This window comes from Zalophus californianus, chromosome 4 (genome assembly GCF_009762305.2).
Source record: "Zalophus californianus isolate mZalCal1 chromosome 4, mZalCal1.pri.v2, whole genome shotgun sequence".
Classification (NCBI taxonomy): domain Eukaryota; kingdom Metazoa; phylum Chordata; class Mammalia; order Carnivora; family Otariidae; genus Zalophus; species Zalophus californianus.
Window position 1 is genome coordinate 175561319 of NC_045598.1, and position 25151 is coordinate 175586469.

Genomic DNA, 25151 nt, shown 5'->3' on the forward strand with positions numbered 1-25151 from the left:
CATTTATGTGAAATGGCAATAAAAGCATACTTGTGGGTAACAATTTCTAAATAGTCTTTTAAAAATTTGCTCTTATGCCTTAAAAGGGATATTGAAAATTGAAAGCAGAGCAACAGAAGGGAATGAAGATAACAGAAGCCTAGATGCAAAATCCCTTTGGAAGAAATGAATTTGAACTCTAACCATGATTAGCATGCTTTTAATGTGGGGTACTTTGTTGTGAAATACATTACACCAAAGTTATCTTTTTAAGAGTTTGATTATATTATGTTAGGGCTTCCACACAATACATTTATATTATTTTCAAGTTAGTCTGTTGATATTAAATTTGGTTAAAAACCTTTCCTCTTTAACTTTCTCCATAATTACTTCACCCTGCGGCGTCTCATGGTTCCCAGAGAAAGCATGCTTTTATAGACAATACAGTGGTAAAAATGCTATGGAGGAGGATTACCTTAAAATAGCTGAAATCAAATATGATATCTCCATATTTCTGTTGATCGGCTCGGTCTCTGTACCTGAACACTGCAGGAATAAACTCAGAAAGCCTCAAAAGTTCAGCAATGATGGCGTTGCCACAGGAAACAATCCTTAGGATCGCCTGGCCACAGAGGTTGTTCTCAGCTAGAAAGTCCAACATGGTGAGGATGATGTACGATACTCAGAGCCTGGGCAGCAGGAATGTTTCACTGGCTTCAGAGCTGGGGTCTGTAAATCATTAGATGAAACCAGGTCTGCTGACAGATCGGCTGCTCCATTAAAGAACCTGTATCCCAAAAGAAAAGCATAAAGATCTCTATTTTTAAAGGGAGTGCATGTAACATATATATAAGATTTTTCTCCCAAACTCACTAAAAAAAATTAAAACAAATAACGAGGGATGCCTGGGTGGCTCAGTCAGTTAAACGTCTGCCTTCGGCTCAGGTCATGATTCCAGGGTCCTGGGATCGAGCCCCGCATCGGGCTCCCTGCTCTGCGGGAAGCCTGCTTCTCCCCCTCCCACTCCCCCTGCTTGTGTTCCCTCTCTCACTGTCTCTCTCTGTCAAATAAATAAATAAAATCTTTAAAAAAAAATAAATAAAAATAAAAACGTGTTTCTCATATGTCAGGGATAGGAGGCTGTTGTTATCAAGGCTAATACATGCCTGAGAAATCTACTGAGTGACTCTAAAGTAAGGACAAATATTTCATGCTAAGCTGTGGAAAAGTTTTGATTAGAAAGGTGTCCCCGAATGGTATCATTAAAACTTATGAAAGTAAGTTTCACACCTAGCAAAATTTAGAGTAAAACTGCAACAACTATGTCCTCATTCAAGGAACAAACCAAGAATGAGTCAAAAGTTGATTTCACCAAATTGTGACTTTGATAATACAGTATCTTGTACTTCACAGTTGACTTTCATAGCATGATCTTAGAAAAAGGTAATTTTTATAAAAAATGTTCAAGGCAGCATTCATTTCCCCAACAGCTTCTTCCAACTCTTTTGCAAATCATCTTTGGAAGTGTTAATTTTGTCATCATCTTTCTTTTATTTCTCTCCTCTAATTGTTAATTTAGCTAGGTCATCGTGGTCAACTTCATGGAAGCCTGAATTATTTTTCAACTTCATCAAGGCCTGTGTACTTCCCAAGATTTGCACTTGCATTTTGCACTGGTACTGTATTCTATCAACATGACATTAACTTTGAGAAGACCAACAAAAATAAGAATTCAACCTAACAGACCCTTTAGGACACGAATATCTGAATAAGAACTAATCTTACACATGGTCAACTCATTAAAATTTTTATGTCAATGCCAACTTTTATGTTCATATGTAATCTTCTAGCTGCAGAGACTCAAATAGTGAATGATGAAATAATGAGGACTTTGCCACACACAAAACCAGAATGTGGAAAGGCATTTGACAGGAGGGGGCTTCCTTTGCAGCCCTAGCAAAACATTACCCAACCCTTGTCTCATCTGTTCAAAGTTCGCTCATGTTAAGCTACCTAGTACAGTTATCTAGGACCTGGAAGCTTTGTATAACCCTTAACAGTTTTCTTTTTTTTCCTTCTGTAAGTCTCTTATTATTGATTCGATACTTTAAAATGTCTTAATTTCCCGGGATGCTGTTGACTCTCCAACAAGAATTTCCTCCCTCCTTTTCCTTTCTTCCTATAGAGGAGGAAACAAGCAAATCCTTATTTTCCCACCACCCCTGAAGTAGGTTAGACATGTGACTCAATTTTGACCAATTAGATGTAAGAGGAAGTCTACGGTAGACCTTATGGGAAATGTATTCCTCTTGCTACAAGGAGAGAAGCCTATGAAGAGAAATTTTTCTCTCTTTCCCCTCGCTATCCCTCTCCTTCTTGCCTTTGAACGTGGTCCAATGAACAGGTCTTGCCTGACATACAAGGTGACAAACCTAAAAGAAAAAAAGCCAAAAATCTGCAGATTGTGGTTTGGAAGGAGAGAAAGAATCTAAATTCTGGTTGATGTTATTGACTCACTAATTCAACTGTGGCACTACTTACCTCTGTAATCCTTGTAAGATGAACTGTTTTATCTGCTGCTAGTTGGCTTTTGGATTCTTTACAGGTGGAAGCATTCCTATTGATATAGATTCATTCATTCAACAAATATGTACCCAGTCCTACTGTATGTCAAGTACTGTTTTAGGACCTGAGGGTACTCCAGAACAAAACTAAGTTCTTGCTCTCATAAAGCCTGCATACTATTAGGAGTGGGGAACAGATAATAAATAAATGCATTATGTATCAGGCTGTGATCATTGCTGTGAAGAAAAAGCACGATAAAGAGATGGAGTGTGTGTGTGTGCTGTTTTACATAGTTTGTGAAAGCCTCTCTGATAAGATATTTGAGCAGGGACCAGAAGGAAGTGAGGAAGCAAGCAATAAGGGTATTTGAGTGTGGTTAGCAGCCTCTAGGACAGTCCCTGATGACCTCCATCTCCTTGTCCATGCCCTGTGTGGGCCCCTTTCCTTGAGTGTGACTTACTGACTCCTAAGGAACAGAATAAGGTAGATGTGAAAGATACGACTTCTGAGATTAGATCACAAAAAAAATGGTGACTTTTGACTGGGGCACCCTCCCTAGCTTGTTTGTTCTGAAAGAAGGAAGCTGTCATGTTGTGAGAGAGCCCTGTGATGAGGGAGGCAGAGGCCTGCCAACAACCACTTGAATGAGCTTGAATATGGATCCCCGCCAACCCCAGCTGAGCCTTCAGATAAGACGACAGCTTCTATTCACAGCCAGACTACAACCTCCCAAAGAGCCCCTGAGCCAAAGGCACTTAGCTAAGCCACATTATGGATTCCGACCACAGAAACTATAAGCCAATAGATGTTTTTTGTTTTTGTTTTTTTTTCTTAAGCCACTAGGTCTTGGGGTAGTTTGTTATTTTACAATCGATAATGATCTGGGAGAAGGGCATTCAGGCAGGGTTTACAAGTAAATGCAAAAGCCCTAGGGCAGCAGTGTGCTAAATGTGCTTAAGGAATAGGCAAGTGGCTGATGTGGCTGAAGCAGATAATTTCATTTCATTTTTTTTAAGTAAGCTCTACCCCCAACGTGGGGCTCAAACTCACCCCGAGATCAACAGCCACATGCTCTATTATCTGAACCAGCCAGGCACCCCAATTTCATTCCATTTTTTTTGCACTGAAATAGTCTGGCTGGGAAAATGAGACAAGGGAAGGGGGAAAATAATGGTAAATGGGGAAAAAAAAAAAGTCACTGAAGTCCTCTGAAGACACAGGTCTAAGCAGGATGAAACTCCAGACACAACTGTAAGGCAAGCAAGCTATGTTTAACGGGTGTAAACTGCTACCGTATTTTGGATCCCAATATAGGATAGACAGTGCGACCAGGGAGAAAATATCTTAAAGCAAAACAACATTACCTGCCTTCTTCCCCTCCCCTCCCCCCAAAAAAGGATGAACAGATTCACTCAGCACCTGCATGCAGACAGTCAGGTTAGCTTAGGCCTGGGATAATGACATAAGTCAAGACTTTTTTGTGTGTTATTTAATTTAAATATTTAAACCTCTTATTTTAATCCTTAAATCCTTACACTGTAGGCAACATTCAAAATATTATTTGGTTAGAGTATTTGGTAGATACCCCATTGTTGGTTGAAAAACTTGCCCTGAAGAACAGAACCTAAGAACCAACATTAAAAATGTCTAATCATGTTGCAGTGATCTCAGAATTCGGTGGCTTTATAGAAGGTGCTAAGACTTAGTTGAAATTTAAAAATAACAATCACTCTAGAACGAGGTGCAGATAAACACTGTAGAAGAACCTAAATTAAATCTTCCATTTAGTGGTTCTTTTGGTGCTAGAGATGAAGAAAATTCACGAAGACCAGTTTTTCTCAGTATAGACACTATTACTACCAGGCATGAAATGAAACCAGAGATCCCACTCAATTTCCCACTTTTCTTTACAGGCACCCCAAAAAGTAGCTGTAACTTATTTTAAAGAATTTGTTATGGAACATAGGTTTTCAGTTTGGAAAATAACCCTAGACTAAAGACAACATGTTTCAAGAATGCAGCATGGCATCATACCAATTACCCAAAAGTACAGAATCTGAAGGAAATTAAATTGTCTTGGGACAAATCACTGTGTGCCCTACTCAGAGGACAAAAGAAGACAGGTCTATTTTTATCCTTTCATAAAACCTCAAGTTCCATAAAGGAAGCACTGGTCTCCACTTATCCATTATCAGGAACAAAATGCAATGGTTGTTGATCAAGATATAAGTGACTGACAACTCTCTTCCAGAAAAGTTCTGAAACAAGCCTGATCACTCTAGTCCCATTCATAAATCCTGGAAAAGACAGGAGAGGGAAAAACGGAAGGTGTTTCTGGTTGTGGGCAGGGGCAGTAAGACCTCTCCCTCCCTTCTCATGACCCCATCACCTATGTTGGAGGAAACCCGTTCCAACTATGTTGGGATCAGAAGATCCGGCTCCATTACGGGCTCTGTGACTCGGTTTATGTTTTCAGCCATGCCCATAAACCAGTCAGGACCCTCGGAACTGTTTTCCGAAATGCAAAGAACTTCGGCACCAGCATGACACAGGTGAGGGAATTAAGGTGCACAGGGGAACAATGACTTGCTCAAACTCACAGCCGACGGCAGAACTAGAATTCAAACCCGGGTCCATCAGACTCTAAAAGCCCTCGCCAAACGCTCCGTTTTCTCGAGAGTAAATGGAGGAATAACACTGTCTACCCAGCACGGCTCCTGGAAACGTGGAATGATCAGATGAGGGCCAAGCAGCTGAGTTATCACTTCCCAAAGCGCCCGGATAGCGTGGAAAATCATTTCCACCTAACTGGAGATGGAGAGCCTGGACTGCAGCCCCGCCACTGGAGGGCCCTCAGTTCGCCAAGCCGGGCTCCCCCTCCAGACCGCACCCCACGCCACAGACACCCCTTCGGCCCGCGCGGCCCGGCCCGGGGCTGGGGAGGGGCAGAGGGATGGGCGGAGAGCGCATCCCGCCCCAAACTCACCTGTCACCCGGGCCGCGCCACGGCGCACGTGTGGGGCCGGCGATTGCGGGCGAGGTCGGCACCCGGGTCCCCACCCCTTCCTCTCCGCACGGGTGCCCCCTCTATCCGCAGCCCCCGATCGCCAGCCGGCGGGACCCCAGCTTCCGCCTCTGGCTCTCCTGGCGGTCACATGACCAGAGGGGCGGGGAGCGGGGCGGGGCGTCATGTGACCGCTGGCGGGCGACTGCTGATGACGCCCGAGCCCGCGCTCGCAGTTTCAGCGACTGGGGAAGGGAGTTGAGGAAGGAGTTGGGGTCCGAGTGTGGGCAGTCCGGGTGCAGCCAGACCGAGCTGGGTCGGGCATCCAGGTAAGGCGGAAGCGGGGGGTGGCGACGGCGAGCGTGGCGGGAGGTGTCGCCTCCCTCTCGGACGCTCCGCGGGTGCCCTGAGCTGGGGTCTGTCCGCCTGGGCTGTGGTCCTGGCTCTTTGCACGTCGAGCAGTGAGGCTCGGGCAGGCTGCCTCCCTCCCTGAGACGCCATCTCTCCATCCTTCGACCCGAGTGGGGAAAAGTTCACGAATTCTTGATGCAGATTAATCTGGTTTGAGCTGTCTTTAAAAGCAGGGCCTCGGACAGGTCGTTCAAATAAGCTCTCTGGGCCTCAGTTTTCCTTTTCTCTTCTATAAATGGTTGTGAACCTTAGCGATAATGAGAATGAAGCTCCAGGGCAGCAGTTTATGGCGCACTGTAGGGGACCTCGGAAAGGTGGTTGCTGTTTTTGTTGTGACTCTCCTCAGTTCTTTATTGATCGCCTGTTTTGCATGAGGAGCTGTTTTCTGTGCTGTGGAACATGTCAGAGGGTAGTTTAAGCTGCTCGCAGGGTAAAGGAGTGACAGCCAGCCATGTGAACAAATAGTTGTGATTAGTTTTATAAAGAAGTGTATGCGTATGTGTGTGTGAGGGAGAGACAGGGATCGTAGTAGCATGAGGGAGGGGACAAGCAATTGCTTGTCCGGATCAGAGAAGGTTTCATAAAGAAAGATGTATCCTTGCATGTTGAAGAAGGAGATACAGCTCTGCGTGGACTTGTACAGGCCCCCCTGATTTGAAGGAGATTCAGCATAATGTCTATAAATTGTTTGCTCTTTGCCTCTCACCGTCCTCTGCAGAAAGATGAGAGAGGGAAACAGTAATAACTGGTCCTGCCTGAAGCCAGTCTTAGCCCTGCTGGAGTCTGAATATGTGTGTCTTTCCGCTTCCCCCATTCATATGTTGAAATGCTAGTACCAGTGTGATGATATTAGGAAGTGGGGTGTTTGAGAGGTGCTTAGGTCATGAGGGTGGAGCCCTCTTGAATGGAATTAGTGCCTTTATGGAAGAGGCTCCTGAGAGCTCCCTTGCACCTTCTACTGGGTGAAGACAGAGTGAGAAGGCAAGGGGCCTGTGAACCAGGAAGAGGGCCTTCACCAGAACTTGACCCTGCTGGCACCTTGGTCTTGGACTTCCCAGCCTCCAGAACTGTTGAGAGATAAGTTTCTCTTGTTTATAAGCTACCCAATCTGGTATTCTGTTACAGCGGCCAGAATGGCCTAAGACAAGGCCTGTTCGGGGAGACAAAATAACACGCCTGGGAAAAACTCAGGAAACCTTCTTTTAAACTTTCTTGGAAACCATAGATAGGTACATGGAACAAAGAGATTATTATTACTGGGGAAGGCTCCAAGAGGAGGTAGATTTAAACCAAAGTTTCTCAACAACTGCACGATTGACAATTTGGGCCAGATGATGCTTTGGGGAAGGGGGTGTCCTGTGAATTATGAACTTAGCTGTACTTAGTAGGAGAAAGAGGGAAAAGTGCGTCTACTCCATGTATTCCCTTTGCTTCTCAATCTGAATCTTCTCCCTGGAAATACTCCAGAATTACAGAAGGAAGGTTTTTCCCAAGGTCTCTGCAAATGTAGAATTTCATTAGAGTAATGTGAATTTTGCATGCACATAATAAGGATAGCTATTATGTGGTAGACACTCTCCACTTAGCTGGGATTATATTAGTCTTTATATACATTGAGTGTTTTGTCAGCTCCAGCTGCTATTAAAAAATAGCGTAGACTGGAGGCTTAAGCAACAGAAATTTATTTTCACAGTTTTGGAGACTAGAAGTCAGAGATTGGGGTGCTAGCATTGTTGGATACTGATAAGGGCTCTTTCTGGCTCTCAGTCAGCCCCTCTTCTTGCTATGTCCTCACGTGGTGGAGAGAGAGAACTGAGTTGTCTCTTACTCTTCTAATAAGGACACTAATCCCTTCCTGAGGGCTCTTCCCTCAGGGCATCTACACCTAATTATCTCCCAAAGGCCTCATCTCCAAATACCATCACAATGGGGGTTAGGCTCTCAACATAAAATTTGGGGGGAGATGCAGTTATCTCAGTGTTCTCCATACTTGTTTGATTCTAAGAATCACCTGGGGCAATACATAAAAATATGGGTTTCCTCGTAGTGTCCACCAGGGGCTCTGGTTCAGTAGATCTGAGATAGTACCTATATATAAATCTATATTTTTAATAAGCATTTCAGCTGATTCTTAAAATCAGACAAGTTTTAGAAAACTATAACATTTAATGCTGTGAGATAGATACAATTATTTCCTTTTACATGAGGGCAGACTGAAGATAGAGAAGGTAAGCAACTTAACCAGGGTTGTGCAATTTTAAATGGCATGGATGGGACAGAATTTCCAGGCATCTTTGTCCAGTGTCCATTCTCTCAAGCACTACTCTGTATTGTTGCTGATAGTGTTATAATGATGACTTAAAATTTGTTTTTATTTGTTTTTATTTTTTTTTAAAGATTTTATTCTATTTGACAGACAGAGCACAAGCAGAGGGAGAGAGAGGGAGAAGCAGGCTCCCTGCTGAGCAAGGAGCCCGATGTGGGACTCTATCCCAGGACCCTAGGATCATGACCCGGGCCGAAGGCAGCCGCTTAACCGACTGAGCCACCCATGCATCCCAACGATGACTTAAAATTTGCTTCCACTTTTAAAGATTTATGTGCTGGGCATTATTCTGAGTGTTTTATTATATACTTTATCTCATTCAGTTCTTACAGTAATCCTTGAGGTTGGCACTGGATGATTCCAATTTTAGGAAGGAAAAAATGAAACACTAAGAGGTTAAATAATTTGCCTGAAGTCATTCAGTTACTTAAGTGACAAAATCAGGCTTTGAACTCAGATAGTCTGGTTCTAGAAGCTGTATGCTTGACCCTTACTCCATATTGCCCCCATATTTTACTCTATAATGTAGAGAAATTCTGCTTTTACTGACAGAGTCTGGGATCTAACCAAGTCTGTAAATCTGTTAGAATCCAGAGGACTGTCAGGAATCTATACAATATGTATATATAATATGTATTTTTTATTTATATTTATATATTTACAGTTTTCAGAATTCAGTATGCATATATGTCAGGAAAGTTAAAAAACTACAGGTTTCGAAGTTCTCCCTATTAAACTATTTTATCATTACTATTTTCAGTTTTTCGAAAAATGCATCATACAAGTAGTCTACTTTTTCTAACCCCTTTATGTTTTAGGTTTTTAAGAACTGTGCTGTTGTTGAATTCCTCAGAGAACTAAGGAATGTTTTGAAAGAGGGTATTCTCTCTCCTTTGAAAAATGCAGACACTTAGCTTCCCTGTGTATTGAGTGCATCTGTGTTTGGTGGCCCAGATAACAGCACGATGCTTTGGTGTCCCTTTCAGGGATATAGAGTGTATATAATAGTGTGGCACTTGTGGGCTATTAGATACTCATATGGATGTTTATGGCAGTGTTATTTTCCTATGCAGTTATTATTCTGACTCCTAAATATTATTTCATTGTGTTTGAAAACTTAGGTAATAATTTCAAGATGCCCGGACGTTCCAGTTCCAGTTCAGGTTCAACTGGTTTTATATCCTTCAGTGGTATAGAATCTGCTCTCTCCTCTTTGAAAAACTTCCAGTCCTGTATCAGCTCTGGAATGGAAACAGCTTCTAGTGTTGCCTTTGATCTCGTGGAAACTCAGAGTAAGTAACAATTAAAACTTAATTCTTTTCTGTCCACTTTGGGATGACCCTGTATGGACGCATTACTCTAGGGATGTGAGATACTGCTCACCTTTCAGGTGTTCTTGGGACAGTCATTTCATCCCTCTGGGCATCGGTTTTCTCATCTTTGTTCTACATATACCACATAACAATGTACTGAGGGTGAAATGAGCTTGACTCATTCGTGTGTCTTCAGATAGTTATGTGCCAGTAGAAACTGCACTAGAAATTTACAGGCTGAAACATGAAGGTTCCTGATCTCAAGGAGCATACAATCTAAAGTATGTGACATTTGTGAACTGTGAACTGTAAGGTATGCAAATGCATTAGTAGAAAGTTATAATAAAGTCATTTTGCAATAGTCTAACTCTGTTCATTCTTGATTACTTGGTAGACAAACTAAGCTTATGCTAGGGATACGGGCAAAGGAAGGCCTCTTCTAAAACAGAAGGATTCAACTTTGATGAACTTTATCAACATTTTTCAATCAGAAGATTTGGAAAACTGTTAATTTGCTTTCTTTGGATTAGGCTTGTTTTTATTTTATATTATATATGGAGGCAGGGGAGCAACAGTATTTTTGTGTCATTTTTAATATCACTGCTTTTCAGCGATTTGATTGTGATGTGTCCTTGTGTGATTTTGTTTATTCTGTCTAGTGTTCTTTAAGCTTTATGGATTTGTGGGCCTGTAGTTTTGATCAAATTTAGAAAAATTTCTGCCACTATTTCTTTTTTTTAAATTTATTTTGAGAGAGAGAGAGAGAGAGAGAGAGAGAGACAGTGCGTGTGCAAGCAGGGGGAGGAGTAGAGGGAGAGCGAGAATCTCAAGCCGATTCCATGCTGAGCGCAGAGCCCTACACAGGGCTTGATCCCACGAACCTGGGATCATGACCTGAGCCAAAATCAAGAGTCGGATACTTAACTGACTGAGGCACGCAGGCGCCCCTGCCCATATTTCTTCAGATAATTTTTTCATCCCTCTTCTTCTGGGACTCTAATTATATGTATATTAGACAGCTTGATAATGTCCTATAAGTCACTGAGGCTTGATTGATTTTTTTTTTAAGGTCTTTTTTTCTGCCTGGCTTTAGTTTTTTGTTTTTTGTTTTTTTTTAAGATTTTATTTATTTATTTGACAGAGACACAGCAAGAGAGGGAATGCAAGCAGGGGGAGTGGGAGAGGGAGAAGCAGGCTTCCTGCCGAGCAGGGAGCCCGACCCGGGGCTCGATCCCATGACCCTGGGAGCATGACCTGAGCCGAAGGCCGATGCCCAACGACTGAGGCACCCAGGCGCCCTGGCTTTAGTTTTAATAGTGTCTGTTGCTCTTTCTTCAGGTTCATTGGTCTTGTCTTCTGCAGTCTCTGTTAATTTTGTGCAATGAATTTTAAATTTCAAATACTGGATTTTTCAACTCTAGACATAAAAAAGAATTAAACGGAATCTTCTGTCTTCTATTTCTCTTCATTATGTTCAGGTTTTCCTCTGTATTCTTGAGTATACGGAGCATAGCTGTTTTAATATCCTTGTCTGCTAATTCTGTCATTCCTGTCGCTGCTTCTTCACATTGATACTGTGTTGTTGAGTGTTTGGATTTTGTTGTCTTCCAATCAAGAATTATGGCGTTTGTTTTGGCAGGCATCAAAGTAATTTGTGGATTAGGCTAATCCTTTCCAGGCTTGTTAAACTTTGTTAGTGCAGGTCAAGTTAGTGTCAATTTATTTTAGGGCCAATTTAGCCTGGTTAGAAAGCTTGGCCTTTCTGCATCTCTGTCGATTGCCCCAGAGGGTTCTGTGAGATGGCTCTAGTGCTGGAGGGAATTCGAAGGTCTCCCGGTGCTGTGTGAATTCTGGGAATTGTTCACTTTACAGCTCCCAGCAATTGTTTCTCAGCGGTTTAGGATTGAGGAGATCTCTCCAGATCCCTAGAGTACTGTTTCTGCATAGCCCCCTCCTGGTGCTCTGTCTTGAAAACCTCTGATGCCTTAGTTTCCCGGAACTCCAGCCTCTCCTTGGTCCTTCAAGACTTTCGTTCTCTGCTTGGCTTCTTCCTCTCTTGTGCAGGGAGGCAGGCGACTGCAGGACTTACCTGACTTGTTTGTCCCTTTCTGCGAGGCTCACGGTTCTGCTCTGCCTGTGGTCCCGCTGTCTGAAAGCAGCTGTCTCATATTTTGTCCAGCTTTCTAGTCCTCACTGCAGGATGGCGAATTCCATACCAGTTGTTCATTCGTGGCCAGCAGCAGAAGTCACCCATAATTTTTAGTGGGTAACCTCGCAGGGTCTTAACCCTCCCCAGCCTGATCTGTAGTCTATTTTTGGATCTTTGGCTTTGGCTTTGGTAGGTGACCTGGATAAAAGTCATAATAAAATCTTCAACTATAAGAGAGAAGAGCTGGAGTATAAACCAGTTGACTGTGTTGTTAGACAGCAGTGAATGGATTGGGAGAAATTAAAGTGCAGAAGAGCATGTGGGAAAGTCCATGAATCATCCTCATAGCAGAACTATTCCCTTTTCCTCTTAGACTTGTAAGAGTAGCACCCTTTCTGTTTACCTTTTGGGTTCCCCAATTTCATCGCAAGTTAAAATGAGGTTTGTTGGAAGAGGTGGTAGTGATCACTTAGGTATCATTTTCTCACTTTGTACTGTATATCTCTTGTTGCTATATTATTAAATTGTTGGTAAAGGGGATTCTTGTTCCCAAGTACTTGGAAGGGGGTGATGTGTATTGTTTTGGTATATTCCTGTACCAGATTGCTGGTACTATTAACTTCTAGCTCATTTGAAATGATCACCTTTCCCTGTGTTATGTTATAGTGTGTGGTGTCCAAGCAATAGACTCTTACTGCCACCATGCCTATTTTTTTCTCTAAATGTGTTGGTATTCTGGGAATACTTACTTTCTTATTTACCTAATTGCAAAATGATATTTGTTGCATTAGGAGATTTTTCAAGTAGCTGGGGCTTATTTTTCAGATTTTTAAATTTATCATATACTCTTCTGCTTTCTGAGGCAGAAGTACTGACTTAATTTACCAAAATTGTTGTTGTAATTATCATCTTTAAGCAGTTAAATTTTCAGAAGCCCTTTAAGTTTAAATAAAATTGAGGAATGGCCCTGTTCTAAAATGTTAATATACCTCCTGTTGTGGCCTCTTCTTATGCCTCCATGCCAGTAAAGGAAGGTTTGAAAAGAACAGTTGTTGTTTTTAAGATTTTTTTAAAATTTTTAAATTTTTTATTAGAGAGAGAGAGCACAAGCAGGGGGAGCGGCAGGCAGAGGGAGAGGGAGAAACAGGCTACCCGCTGAGCAGGGAGCGCGATGTGGGGCTCGATCCCAGGACCCTGGGATCATGACCTGAGCTGAAGTAGACACTTAACGACTGAGCCACCCAGGCGCCCCATCCCTACCTCTTTTTTTTTTTTTTTTGACAGAGAGAGACAGGAGAGAGGGAACACAAGCAGGGGGAGTGGGAGAGGGAGAAGCAGGCTTCCCGCAGAGCAGAGAACCCCTGGGATCACGACCTGAGCCGAAGGCAGACGCCCAACAACTGAGCCACCCAGGCGCCCCCCTACCTCTTTTTAAAATGCATTTTTTTAATCAGAATGAGTACAAGCAGGGGGAATGGCAGGCAGAGGGAGAGGGAGAAGCAGGCTCCCCGCTCAGCAGGGAGCCCAACATGGGGCTCAATCCCAGGATCCTGGGATTATGACCCGAGCCGAAGGCAGACGCTTAACCGTCTGAGTCACCCAGGCGCCCCAGAAAAGAGCAGTTTTTCAGAAACTCATCCTATTAAGGGCAGTTGCTCTTAAAAGGTTAGAATTAAATAGTTGGTCTCTGTATATTTAAAGTAATATTTTTAAAGTACAAAATCAAAACTAATCAATAGAGTCAAGTCTTTGAACTTCCTTTATATACTTAAGCCACCTGTATTCATGTCTGTGATGTTACCTGTCACACTAGAGGCTTGGGTTTGCAAGGCTAGCTTTTCACAGTTGATTTTTTCCCCTCCTAAGTGATAGGTTTGCAGCTTGAGCCACAGAGTAAGGGATGGCACTTAATTGTGATGATGTGGAAGTGGCCATACTGATCTCTTGATCTAATTTTTTTTTTTTACTTCAAATATGTGACTCTTTAATTTTGAGTAAATAGATACTTATTAAAATTCAGTTTTTTTTTTTCAAAGAAGGGCATACTCTAAAGCTGAATTTAAAGATTTAATTATTTGTTTGAGGGGGAAGGGGTGGAGGGAAAGAAGAAGCAGGCTCCTCACTGAGCTGGGAGATGGATGCGGGGCTCAATCCCAGGACCCTGAGATCATGACCTGAGCTGAAGGCAGACGCTTAATGGACTGAGCCACCCAGGTGCCCCGTATAAGGCTGAATTTAAAGAAATGCAAACTTGTAGATAGATTATGGGACTGCTCTTACTGAACCCTAGGTGTTTTGAGTTCCTATTAGATAAACAAGTTCTCCTTTTAAGACCTAAATAGAAAATAAACAATTTAGCAAGGCTTCATCAGATCTGCTTTTCTCCTGATTATTTTGTAACATAATTGCACAGAGCAGATATATACAGTGGACTTTTCTGTGGCATCTATTTTCATTAGGGTAGATGATTCTTAATTTAAAAAATCACCAATATTCAGGGCGCCTGGGTGGCTCAGCTAGTTAAGCATCCAACTCTTGATCTCGTCTCAGGTCATGATCTCGGGTCTTGGGATCCAGCCCCACGCCAGGCTCTGCACTCAGTGGGGAGTCTGCTTGAGGATTGTCTCTCTCCCTCTCCCCCTCTTCCAGCTTGTGTGTGTGCTCTCCCTCTCTCTATCTCTGTCTCAAATAATAAATGTTTAAAAAAAGAAATATCTTGGGGTTCCTAGGTGGCTCAGTTGGTTGAGTGTCTGCCTTTGGCTCAGGTCATGATTCCAGGGTCCTGGGATCGAGTCCCACATTGGGCTACAGGGGAGCCTGCTCTTCCCTCTCCCTCTGCTCGTTGTGCTCTCTGTCTCTTACTTACTCTGTCTCTCAAATAAAGAAATAAAATCTTAAAAAAATTAAAAGAAATCTTAAAAATCAATATTCTACCTCCTTGGCTTTTCATGTGTTAGATGAGCCCCACCCCCACTTAAGATACAGTAACATGCCATATCCTGCTGTCCTGAAACCAGTTAATCTTTTTTCTTTGTTTCATGGAGTGTTTTTGCATTTATATTGTATTTTGCTTTGTTAATGTGTCTGATCTTCCCTTTGAACCTGGTCTCCTGGGGCAGAGACCTCAGAGAGCTCATCTCACATTTTCAGAGGCTTAATGTTCATCAGGTGTTGAATGTATATAAATTAGTAAGTATCTTTGAAGACTCTTCTCCAAATAGAGATATTTGGATCCACTATATAGAAAATTAGAAATTGAGCACTTCTGTTAATTTGTAAACCTAATTTTTTTAAGACTGCATTTAATTTTTGTGTAAGAGCTAATTAATCCAGTGGTTCTCAAACCTGAGGGTGCATCAGAACCACTTAGAGGGCTTGTTAAAACAGAGATTGCGGGACCCCACCACCAGAGTTTCAGTAGGTCTGATGAGCCCAAGAATTTGCAATTCTAACAAGTTACCAGCTGATGCTGATGTTCGTGCTGCTGATCCACCACAGCCAGACTTTGAGAACCCTGGTCTAATCATCATTTCCTTTTTGGCAGGAAACATACACCACTAGGTGGCACCAGAATACTTCTTATGAGGTAGCCGTCGGGCTTAGGGACGCTGTTGAATGCAGACTTAGATTGTGCAAAAGGAACAATCACTAAATTGTTGAAATTTTGTAGCCTAGAGCCCGAGTTAGTCCATATATCTCAGAACACAAGCATATGTTGACTGCATCAGACCAGAGAAACTGTGGGGCTATTAAGGTGACATTTTAAGATGAACTTTTCCAGGAATGAGGAATAACCAACCGCATATCTCCACTACCTTCGTTTTCAAAAATGCAGGTTACTCATTTTCATTTATTAGTGATAGATGTAGACCCTGTCACAAGGTAGAAATAATCACCGCAGCTTTATTATTTATTATTCTAAGTTACTGGATCTTGATTTTTGTTGTTGATTACATTTAAAAACTACTCTAAAAAGGCTTACACATTCTTTTCACATAAATAGGTCATTTTGTCCTTCGACTAGAGGGCTAAATGTGTTTGGGACAGTTTTAGGAGGTTAAAAGGGGGGACATGCGCTTTCCCTTTCCTACCGGCTTCCTTGGGTAGAAAGTTGAGTAGTTTCCTTTTTAAGAGCTGGGGCGAGGAAATTCTGGGCAGTTGTTTGCCTTGCCTCACCTCTTGTGGCTGTCATTCTCACCCCATAAATTTCCAACCATCCAGATTTTCTTTCTTCCACTGACTGTAACAACCTGAAAGTTGGCATGGTTTCTCCACATGATGGAATGTGTGGCAATCATTGCTTGCTCTGCTCTCCTGCTTGCTAACCTCTCCTGTTCACAATGGGATGTCACTTTCTGATACAGTCTGTGAGTCATAGTTTAGTTTTTGAAGTAGAATATGTATAGTATCTGAATACCGTCTGGGTTTCTAGGCTCTTGAGAATAATCTTTCTGCTGATTCTGTTTTTTTTATCTTTGGAGCAAAGGCATGAGTTAGGTTTTAGTGACCTAATAGGCTATGAAAATGACTAATACAGAAGAAACTGAGTAGGAATCACTTGATCAGATTTAAAAATTAGACTAGCATTTTATCGTGTATCTTTTGATCATTGGAAAGAAGGCTAGTTTAATGTCAGGCAAAGATGACAACTCAAAGCACAAGTAGAACAGACTTTAGGATCCATTTTGAAACATCAGTTTCCTTTTTAGAAAATAAAATTTTGTCTGGTGGTAAGCCGAAAGGAGCTTTTATTAGGTTGGTGATTAACCACTGAAATCAGTTTATTTTAAAGATTTTATTTATTTATTTGAGAGAGAGAATGAGAGAGAGAGCACGAGATGGGGGAGGGTCAGAGGGGGAAGCAGACTCCCCTCTGAGCCGGGACCCCTACGCGGGACTCCATCTGGGAACTGCGGGATCATGACCTGAGCCAAAGGCAGATGCTTAGCCGACTGAGCCCCAAAATCAGTTTGATTATTTTAGAGAGGATTATTTTTTTCATTCAGGCCTATATCTGCTCTCTGTACTTTACAACTGAAATTATATATTTGTGTTTTACATAAATGTAAAGTGTTATTTATATACTGCAGCACTGTCCAATAAAAATACAGTGTGAGCCACATGTGCAATTTAAATTTTTCTGTTATCCTCGTTACAAAAGGTAAGAAAGAGAATTTAATTTTAGTATTATTTAATCCCACATGTCTAAAATATGATTTCAACATGTAATCAGTATAAAAATTGAGTTATTTTTATTTTTTTTTCTGTACTCAAGTTCAGAATCTTGCAGTCCATGTCAGTCTGACCAGCCACATTTCATATGCTTAATAACCTCATGTGGCAGATGGCTGCCAGAATAGACAGCAGCAGGTATCAGAGGAGAGCAAGAATCTGTAAGGGTAGTCACATCAACTAGTTTTGCAGCTTTTTAGTAGTTTTGGTGACTATTCACATCAAACCAGTTGGTAAAACGAGATAATACCATTTATTGATTTTTTTTTTTTTTTGTACTTGTCACTCCCCTAACCTCTGGTATGATTGGTATTTTAAGTTTTCCCCCAAGTTGTTTAACCAGCTTAAAATTACTTACTTCTGGGGATCTTATTAATATTTGATGCTGTTTGAAATGTCATATGCTGATTTGACTCCATTCCTACAGTACTTTGATATTTTGTAACTGAAGTGGTAAATTAGTTTCTTATGGTATTGGGCAAGCCAGAAAGGTCAAGCCTCTTAACTTCAGCAGCCAGAATACTCTAGTTGCTGTAAACAATTAAGCCTGTCAGCAATTGACCTTGGAAATGCTAATTTGCTTGTCCCTGGGTGCTGCTTCCAGAGGCGGGCTTTCTCTCCCGGGATGGGAGTTAAAAACTCAAGTTTGGAGAAGTACTAGCTAGAACACTGGGGCTAGCTCCACCCACACCTGCTTTTTGCTTCGTTTTTGCCTGTTACCAAGTTACAAGAGGAGTGTTCCTTGCAAGAATTTCTTTGAAGGCCTTGTAGAATTATGTCTAGACTGACATTGAGAGGGAGCTTCATTGACCTTTGGCTCTACCCTTCCCCATCATTCTATGGCACCATTTGTTGTAATGATGGTTGATTAAGAATGATTTCATCACAGTTTCATTATATTTCTTAATATGGAAGGCAACTTTTATCAACCCCTTTGCTTTTGTATTTATTACTGCTGTTGTAGTGTCAGATCCAGAAGAAGGTAAGGTAAGGAGAAATAAATGTTGGTTGGAAAAGTTACACCCAGGGAGAAGTTATAGGCAGTATTCAGTAGATAGAATATTTATAAAATCCAGAGTTACTGTTTCTAAACTGGTGGTGGTAGCAGCGGTGGCTTTGCTTTAAGACAAAGATTTAGGTTTCCTTTTCTTTGGCGCAGTGCTCAGGCAAAGTGATTTTTCTCCCTTTATTGTACAATGCTGATTCAAAACAGTTATTTGAGTTTGGTTGGTTTTCACTTTTCTTAGGTCACTTTATGTTGATCAGTCACCAATTATTTATTGGCCCATGCCCTCAAGAAGCTAGTAATTGAGTTAGCAGATTAGACAAACATATGTAAAGATAAGGAGAACTTCATAGTAGTAAATGATTTGTTCTAAATGAGATTATGAGCCTGTCTGTCCCATTCATGACTTTTTACATTATGACCTAGCAGCCTGATTTTATATCCAGTAGGCATAAGTCTTTTGTAGGCTATACTTATTAGGCAACTTAATAATAGTGGACACAGTGCTTTCTGTGTGCCGGCCATGCTCTAAATGCCTTATGGGTATTCATTCATTTAATCTTCACAACAATGCTATAGTGTAGGTAGGTAACATAATTCATTACTGTTCAACATATGAGTACACTGAGCCTTGAGGTTGACCAAGGACCATGTACCATTCTCTGAAAGGGTTATTTTATCACAATAACCTATTTCAGTTTGGAAATACACATTTTAATTATTTCCTCCTTGTATATTCTCAATCCATTGTTCTTGTCTGACTTTCCCCTTCTCAATTGGCAGTAAGCTTTGAGAGAAGTCCTCTTACCTGCTCAAGTATTGCCTATGCCTGTGATCATTGTAGAGACAGCCCTTTTGCTGAGCACTGTCACCATTGTACCTGAAGATGAGAGTTTCTCATTAAAACAATTTGGAGAGTCCATTCTGTGCTATTCTCGTTATTGACTTACAAGGTTTCCTTGCTGAGCTTACCAAAAAAAAAAAAAAGAAAAGTTTTTCCTAGGATTGTATTTATAAATCTTAATGACCATGAATTGTCTCTAGATCATTCTTGTTTGATCATGTCTTGGGCTATGACCAAAGCATCTGGCATTTACTGTCTGCAGATAGTAGCTATTAATTTCTGTGCCCATTTTAAACCATAGAGCATAGTTTACAAGAATGTTCACGATGTCACCGGCTACACCCCTCTGTACACTTGGCATACACCAGTCAGAGAGAGACTGGATTTAGTTCCACAAGGGTGTGCTCTGTCAGGCCTCCTTGCCTGTGTTCACAGGACTTCCTCTCCTTGTTGACTGCTGAGAAGGCACCTATTCAGTCTTCCAGGGGCAAGCCTACGTATTCTCTTCTGTCTGCAGATACTCTTCTCCCACCCGGACCAAACTGATCTCTTTTTTGGTTTCTCTGTGTTGGCCAAGCATTCATCCTTCAAAACAATAGAGCACTTCTTTGCATTTAATTATTTATAAAGTCTATATTCCTACCACTAGATATGGGAGTTTGAAAAAGTCAGTTAAGAACATCCTGTTTCCCAATCAAGTTTTGGCTTTCTGTCTGTGTTTCAGCTACCCCGTTCTGCCGTAAACGGTACTAAAAGAATGTGTGTTGACCAGTTGCAGGCTACACTTTACTGACCCTTGGTGGAGACAACAGTCATACTGTAATAGTCTCTTTTCATCTATATGAGGTTAAGAGTGGGTTAAATTTTACACAATCAAAACATAGAAGTGATACCTTAAAAGGGATTGTGGAGAGGACCGCAGAAATGTTCTTGCAAATACTTTTTTTCTACCAGTAATTTGTTAAATTACTGGTAGAAAATAATTTCTGGTTTCACATAAAAGAGCATAATGCGAGCCTTGACAGCTTCTATATCAAGCTTCTATATCTATATCATGTGAAAATTCTTACTTGTAAAGGTTTTTGAGGCCTGCATGTCCATATCAAAGTGCATAATTATATTTTAATTTTCTCCTTTCCAAGAGCCATTTATGTTTTTTGAAGTTAGTCCCACAAGTATTTACTAAGTACCTATTATCGGACAAACACTCTGTCAGGAATACAAAGATAGGAAGATACCCTCAACAAATTTCTAGATCTTGTTACAGATATTTTCTTTCTTAATAATCCCATGAAAGTGAAGTAGATGTTTGACAGATGAGAGAGCTGAAGCTCAGGGGGCTTAAGGGGTGTGCCTGAAGTCACAAAGTTTGGTTTGACTCAAATCAAGACAGCTTCTGCTATGTGCAGCTGTGCATACACGCATGCACAGACACACACACTCACTCATTCTTGTGTATGCCCTCATGTCCTCTGTCAGTCCTCGTTGCCTTTATCGGTTTTAGGTTTGGTGCCATGAATAAAGAATCCCTCATTATGGGATGCAGTTATGCTGTAATGAAATTTATTTCAGCAACTTAGGGTTTACCACCTTAAATTCACCTTAATGGGATTTTACTCATGCTAACCTAGTTTCTTTTTAATCCCTCCCAGTTAATCACTCCTCTGATCTCCATTAGCTGTTTTATCCTTTTGTTTGGTGACTTTTTGAAAATAACAGCTTTACTGAGATATAATTCATATACCATATAATTCAAGCATTTAAAGTGTATAACTTAGTGGTTTTTAATATATATACAGATACTTGATTTATTCAATTTTAGAACATCTTCATCACCTCTAGCTGTCACCTATCTGTTCCTCCCCATTTTCCTCAGCCCTAAAGGAGCCACTGCTACTTTCTTCCTCCACAGATTTGCCCATTCTGGACATTTACTGTAAATGTAATCATATGTGACCTTTGTGACTGGCTTCAGTCACTTAACATGATGTTTTCAAGGTTCATCCATGTTGAAGCATGTATTGGTACTTCATCCCTTTTTACTACCAAATAGTATTCTACTGTATGGATATAGCACATTTTATATATGCACCCATCCATTGATGAATATTGGATTATTAGTAATAATTATCTGGATATTATTAAGAAATGCTGCTGTGAACATTTGTGTATAAGTTGGTATCTCATTGTGAGTTTGATTTGCATTTCCCTGGTGACTAATGATGTGGAGCATCTTCTGTACTTATTGGCCACTTGTATATCTTCTTTGGAGAAATGCCTATTCAGATTCAGCGCCCATTTTCAAATTGAGTTATTTCTGTTTGTAGTTTTGAGTTGTAAGTGTTCTTTATATGTTCTAGATACAAGTTTATTATCAAATACATGATTTGCAAAATTTTTTCCCATTCTTTGGATTGTCTTTTTATTTTCTTGGTAGTTTTGAAGCATAGAAGTTTTTAATTTTGATGAAGTCCAATTATCTACTTTTTCTTTTGTTGCTTGTGGTTTAGGTATGAAACCTCTAAGGACCCATTTCCAAATCAAAGGTCATGCAAATTTATCCCTATTTTCTTTTCTAAGAATCTTGTAGTTTTAGCTCTTACATTTAGATCATTTTGAGTTAATGTATGGTGTGAGTTAAGGGTCCAGTTTCGTTCTTTTGCATGTGGCTGTCCAGTCGTCCCAGCACCAACTGGGACGGTGCTTTCTTTCCCCCATCGCATGATCTTGGTACTTTGATGGAATTCTGTATACCTATCTTTATGCCAGTATCACGCTTGTCTTGGCCATTGCTTTGTAGTAAGTTTTGAAATCAGAAAGTGTAGTCCTCAAATATTGTTCTTTTTAAAGATTGTTTTGGGTATTTGGTGTATCTTGTACTTCTGTATGAATTTTAGGATCAGCATGTCAATTTCTACAAAGAAACCGGCTGGGATTCTGATAGGGTTGCATGGAATTGTAGATCAATTACTGCCTTAACAATATTAGGCCTTTTGATCCATGACCGTAGGAGTTTTTTTACATTTATTTATATCTTTAATTTCTTTCAACAGTGTGTTCAGAGTATCAATATTACACTTCTTTTGTTAATTTCAAAACATTTTACTTTTTTGATGCTATTGTAAATGTAATTGTTTTCTTAATTTTTTCAGATTGTTTATTATAATTAAATGCACTTGATTTTATATGTTGATTTTTTTATCTTGCAACCTTGCTGAATTCATTTAATAGTTCCAAAATTTTTTTTAGTGGATTCCTTAGGATTTCCTATATACAACATTGTGTCATCTGAGGGTGGATATAGTTTTATTTTTTTCTTTCCAATCCTTTTACCTTTTGTTTATTTTTCTTGCCTAATTACCCTGGCTAGAACCTGCAGTATGATGTTAACTAGAAGTAGCAAGAATGGACATCCTCATCTTGTTCCTGATCTTAGGGCAAAAGCATCCTGTCTTTTCATCAAGCATAACGTTTGCCAGAGAAATCCCTTCCTCCTGCAGTGTCCGTCCAGCACCCTCTATTGAGAAGGCTTAACATTAGGCTCACTGTAAGGAGAAATGCTTAAAGCAGTTTCATTCATTATCACAGAGTATTTATCAAAAGATGAATTTTGAGCTGAAAGGCAATAACTTGATTCCCTGGCACAGCACACAAATAAGCAAGTGGAATAAAGCTTTAAAGGTGCTATGAAAGAAACCTGTGTCAGGAAACAAGGGTGGGGGGGACCAGGGGGTTAGTAGTCCATTCTAGCTGAAGACTTTCAGGAGAAATTTCATACAGGAGACATTGACAAAAACCAACTTAAAGTGTAAAACTTCACGGTCAGGATGGGGAGTGGCACCACGAGTGTGTATAGGGAAGGGTAGGCATTATCTCCCTAATAGGAAAAAAAAAAGTGCCATTTATGATAGGTTTAAGAAGCAGAAATGTGTCCTAGTTTTAGAAAATTAGTATAGGATTTAATTTCAAGCAAAGAGGATCAGAGTTCATGTGGGACGGTCTAAAATAGACATTTAAACCAGTTAACAAAGAGAGATTATGTAATGTGTTACATAGAAGATGCAGTTTTTGTCAGTGTTCTCTGTTCTCTTGAAATAGAGTCTTCCAGAATTTCTTTGTAGTTTTGGAATTTTTTAAGTTTGAAAGAATTACCCTGTATCTGCCTTTTCTTTGTTTTCTCAATGCCAAACTTAGGATAGTATCTGGATCTTGACTGGAACTTAAAAATAATGAAATTGGTAGTGTTGTTATCTGTAACTTGTTTCTAATTTTATAATTTCTAGAGTGCACTAGGCACCTGTGTTTAGATGCTTAATAATTGCAAAGCAGAATACAAATAGTTGTTCCTATAAGAAACCCTGCAGGTTTCACACATCAAATTCCTGTAATGCCTAGGAACCTCTTAGACCCAAATCATGTGATAGATGACCATGCAAGGTCTAAGAGGTATCGCAAATGCTCAGCTGTGAAGCAGTTTCTTTCCTTTTCCTCTTTCATTTTTTGGCTAACTGGTCCTATGTTCCAGTAGTTTACTTTTCACTCAGATGTTTAACAAATATTTACATATTCACTCCCAGGATACTGGTTTTGCTTCTCATCCTTACCACTCTTGGCAGCCTTGCGCAGTGGCAGTATCGTAGCCAATGAGGTTTATCCGAGGCGCGATTATTGCTAATTGAAAACTTACCACTCTTGGCCATATCATCAGTGGGGGAACCTGTCAAAATATAAGCATAATTCTTTACATAATCTGCCCCTCACATTTTAATATAGTTACAGCACAGGGAGAGCAAGTGACTGCTTATGTGAACAGAGATTTTAATATACTTTTGTTCTGTATTTCATGGTTTTGGTTGGTCCCCAGTTGTGTACCATAGGAAGAGATTTCTCAAAAGAACCTTGGGAAAATATATTTGATTCCATCTGTTAGAGTTTAACAGGTGACTGATTTAACATCTCTTTTTCATTAAGAACAATTTTAAATCTACATCTGGAAAAGAAAAGAAATGAAGTGTAAAATATAGGACAGATGTGTATACGTTTTTTACAGGTATTATATATTTCTCATGTGCTATAGTAACTGTTCTACAGTGATGGCTCCTCGCAAGTCCTCCCATCACTGTACTTGCATGGTGTTGCTCACATCAAGATATGGAGCTTATTGGGGTAATTTGTTAAGTACCAATAGATGAAATTGGTACCAAGAATGGGATTTCAACCCATGTTGACATATGCTCATATTGCTGTGAAAGAAACTACCTTAACACTTAATGTTTTAAAACCACAAACTTTTTTTTTAATATCTAATGATTCAGTGGGTTGACTGAACTGGGCTGGGAGGCTCTTCCACTCCAAGTGATATCAGTTAAGATGGTGGCCATTTGGGGGGCTCGCCTGGGTTGAAACTTGCAAGGCGGTTACATGGTTGGCAGTTGGTACTGACTGTTGACTGGATACTCAACTGGAATTGTTGATCAGAGTCTGAGGATTCTGCTTCATGTGGTTTGGGTTCCTCCCAGCATAGCAGCTGTTTTAAGATGGAGCAGAAACTGCCAGACCTGTTAAAACCCGGGCTCAGAAGTTCTAGAACATCACTTCCAATGTATTCAATTACTCAAATCCATCACAGGGCTAGCCTCAATTCATGCATAAAGTAAATAGAGCCTATCACTGAGGAGGTAGCATTCATATAGAGATCAAAGAATTAATACTACCTGTACTAAGTATTGGAAATACAGTGGTGACTAAAATAGACATGGTGACTGGGTACTGAACAGAGCCTGGAGAGAATTAGGAAAGGATCAGAATGGGGTGGTAGGCTCTCGTAAGTCAAATTAAGGAGTTTAGACTTTAGGGCAGTGAGAAGCTATTAAAAAGTTTTAAAAATAGGAATAAGATAGTTTATATTTTGTATTAATTCTGTGGCTATGATACGGAGAATGGCTTCCTAGGAATGAGTGTAGAGTTAGGCCACCCAGTTGGGAGGCTGTTGCAGTCAGTCCTCTGGCATTAGATGATAGTGACTTGGGCTTAGACCAGGAAGGTGACATGGGTGATGAGAAGTAGATTCCCTTTTTGTTTTAAGATTGTATTATTTATTAGAGTATGCGAGTGCATTCACTCAGGCAGGGGGAGGGGCAGAGGGAGGAGAGAGAGATCTCGAGCAGACTCCACAGAGCACGGAGCCTGACACGAGGCTCGATCTCATGACCCTGAGATCATGACCTGAGCTGAAATCAAGAGTCGGATGCTTAACTGACTGAGTCATCCAGGCATCCTGAAAAGTAGTCAGATTCTTTTGTTTTTTTTTTTTTTCAAAAAT

The 25151-nt window shown here is 40.6% G+C and overlaps 2 protein-coding genes and 1 non-coding gene across 7 annotated transcripts in view; 2 read left to right on the forward strand and 1 right to left on the reverse strand.

Moving 5' to 3' along the window:
• Positions 1-5694, reverse strand: part of WASHC5 (WASH complex subunit 5) — a 59953-nt gene extending 54259 nt beyond the window's left edge. For all 4 annotated transcript variants that reach the window (XM_027597590.2, XM_027597575.2, XM_027597581.2 and 1 more), the window contains exons 1-2: positions 5531-5694; positions 455-766 (exon numbers count right to left, since the gene is read on the reverse strand). In XM_027597590.2, coding sequence (XP_027453391.1) covers positions 455-640 — 186 coding nt within the window. In that variant the 5' untranslated portion in view covers positions 641-766; positions 5531-5694. The remainder of the gene's footprint in view (positions 1-454; positions 767-5530) is intronic.
• A 53-nt stretch (positions 5695-5747) lies between these two features.
• The window catches only part of NSMCE2 (NSE2 (MMS21) homolog, SMC5-SMC6 complex SUMO ligase), a 210215-nt gene continuing 190811 nt past the window's right edge, over positions 5748-25151 (forward strand). For both annotated transcript variants that reach the window (XM_027602694.1, XM_027602684.1), the window contains exons 1-2: positions 5748-5877; positions 9407-9577. In XM_027602694.1, coding sequence (XP_027458495.1) covers positions 9421-9577 — 157 coding nt within the window. In that variant the 5' untranslated portion in view covers positions 5748-5877; positions 9407-9420. The remainder of the gene's footprint in view (positions 5878-9406; positions 9578-25151) is intronic.
• LOC113917046 lies at positions 23444-23578 on the forward strand. The gene has a single exon (XR_003518113.1). It is a non-coding gene; the product is annotated as a U4 spliceosomal RNA (small nuclear RNA).